Source organism: Pundamilia nyererei, unplaced genomic scaffold, assembly GCF_000239375.1.
Source record: "Pundamilia nyererei isolate P.nyererei 1_Seehausen unplaced genomic scaffold, PunNye1.0 scaffold00069, whole genome shotgun sequence".
Lineage (NCBI taxonomy): Eukaryota > Metazoa > Chordata > Actinopteri > Cichliformes > Cichlidae > Pundamilia > Pundamilia nyererei.
Window position 1 is genome coordinate 760,545 of NW_005187470.1, and position 1,260 is coordinate 761,804.

Here is a 1,260-nt window from a genome sequence, read left to right on the forward strand (position 1 = left end):
TTTGGAACTATTTTGGTCTTCATGTGGAGTATGACCCTGAAGATAAGCGCATCATGGACAAAAGTAAAACAGTATGTCGGATGTGCCAAGCAAAGCTCAATTACATGGGTGGGAATGCATTTATCAAGACTTTCAACCCCAGTAAGGCCAATTATTGATCTTCGGATCCACATTATGTCAGCAGCTATTCTCCACCGTGAACTATGTTAAAAACAAACAGCGCTCACACCTCACAGAAGAGTGTGACACGAACAGGAACAGATTAGTGATCGATTTAAATCTCACTGTAACTGGGAAAACGTCTCAAACTGCATGTCACATTGCTACTGAAGTTTGCATGCGTTTGGTGGTGATGGAGAAAGTAAAATATTTTTATCCTTGATTCTAATCTGCTGCCAACTGCAACTACTAAAGCACATATTAGAAAACTGATTCAATCATTAAAATCGAGTTTACTTTGGTCCTAAAGAACTAAAGCAGCTTCCACAGCTCCTTGATTGATTGATTGCTAAACATGCCAAAAGAAAGGTTCAGTCCACTTTGAAGACTTGCCTGCTCTATGTCCTGCTCTCTATGCAATTTCCTGTGCACTCCAAGTAGCCAGTGTTTTGTGTTCATATTGTGCAATGTTACTGTGTTTGAACAGGTGAAAAAAAGGGAAAGCTTAGTCATAAAAGCTGCGCATGTTTTTATCAGTTTGGATGTTCGTGTGATGTCAAATTCGTCACCCTTACCAATCTCTATCGCTTTCTTAGCTTTTATTAGTTTGGCCAAATTGGCCAACAACTGTGACTCTTCAGAGGCAACCATCATCCCGTTCCAGGAGTCTTCCATTGTTCTCTGAAAGCAAGCGGAGCGGAAGCCAGTTACATAAAATTTCATAATGCCATATGAAACCTGATTAGATTTATTACAATAGATTTGCCAGAGCACAAGCGGCAAGACCTCCTTACCAATTTGAGTTTTTTCAGCACCGGATGCTCCCTCACAGAGTGATTGACAACATACTGTAACAGTGGATTGTCTTTCCCCCCACAGTGACTTTTGGAGATGCTCATTCTGGAAGATTTCTTTCTTCCTGAGGGCACAAACAAACCATAAAAAAGACATAAGGATCTTAAGAGCACAATGATGTCAGAGGACTCCTAGCCAGCTTAAATATATTTCAGGAAACCTAAGATCTAGTTAATAAGTAGAAGTTATTTGATTAAGTTCAAACCCAAACGATTTCAACAGGGAAATTAAATTATTGCAGCAGCA

At 39.8% G+C, this 1,260-nt stretch overlaps 1 protein-coding gene across 2 annotated transcripts in view; it reads right to left on the bottom strand.

Annotated features, from left to right (window-relative positions):
* The window catches only part of LOC102212151 (catechol O-methyltransferase domain-containing protein 1-like), a 7,596-nt gene that overhangs the window by 4,587 nt on the left and 1,749 nt on the right, over window positions 1-1,260 (bottom strand). For both annotated transcript variants that reach the window (XM_005736398.1, XM_005736399.1), the window contains exons 2-3: window positions 954-1,078; window positions 735-840 (exon numbers count right to left, since the gene is read on the bottom strand). In XM_005736398.1, the coding sequence (XP_005736455.1) occupies window positions 735-840; window positions 954-1,078 (231 nt within the window). The remainder of the gene's footprint in view (window positions 1-734; window positions 841-953; window positions 1,079-1,260) is intronic.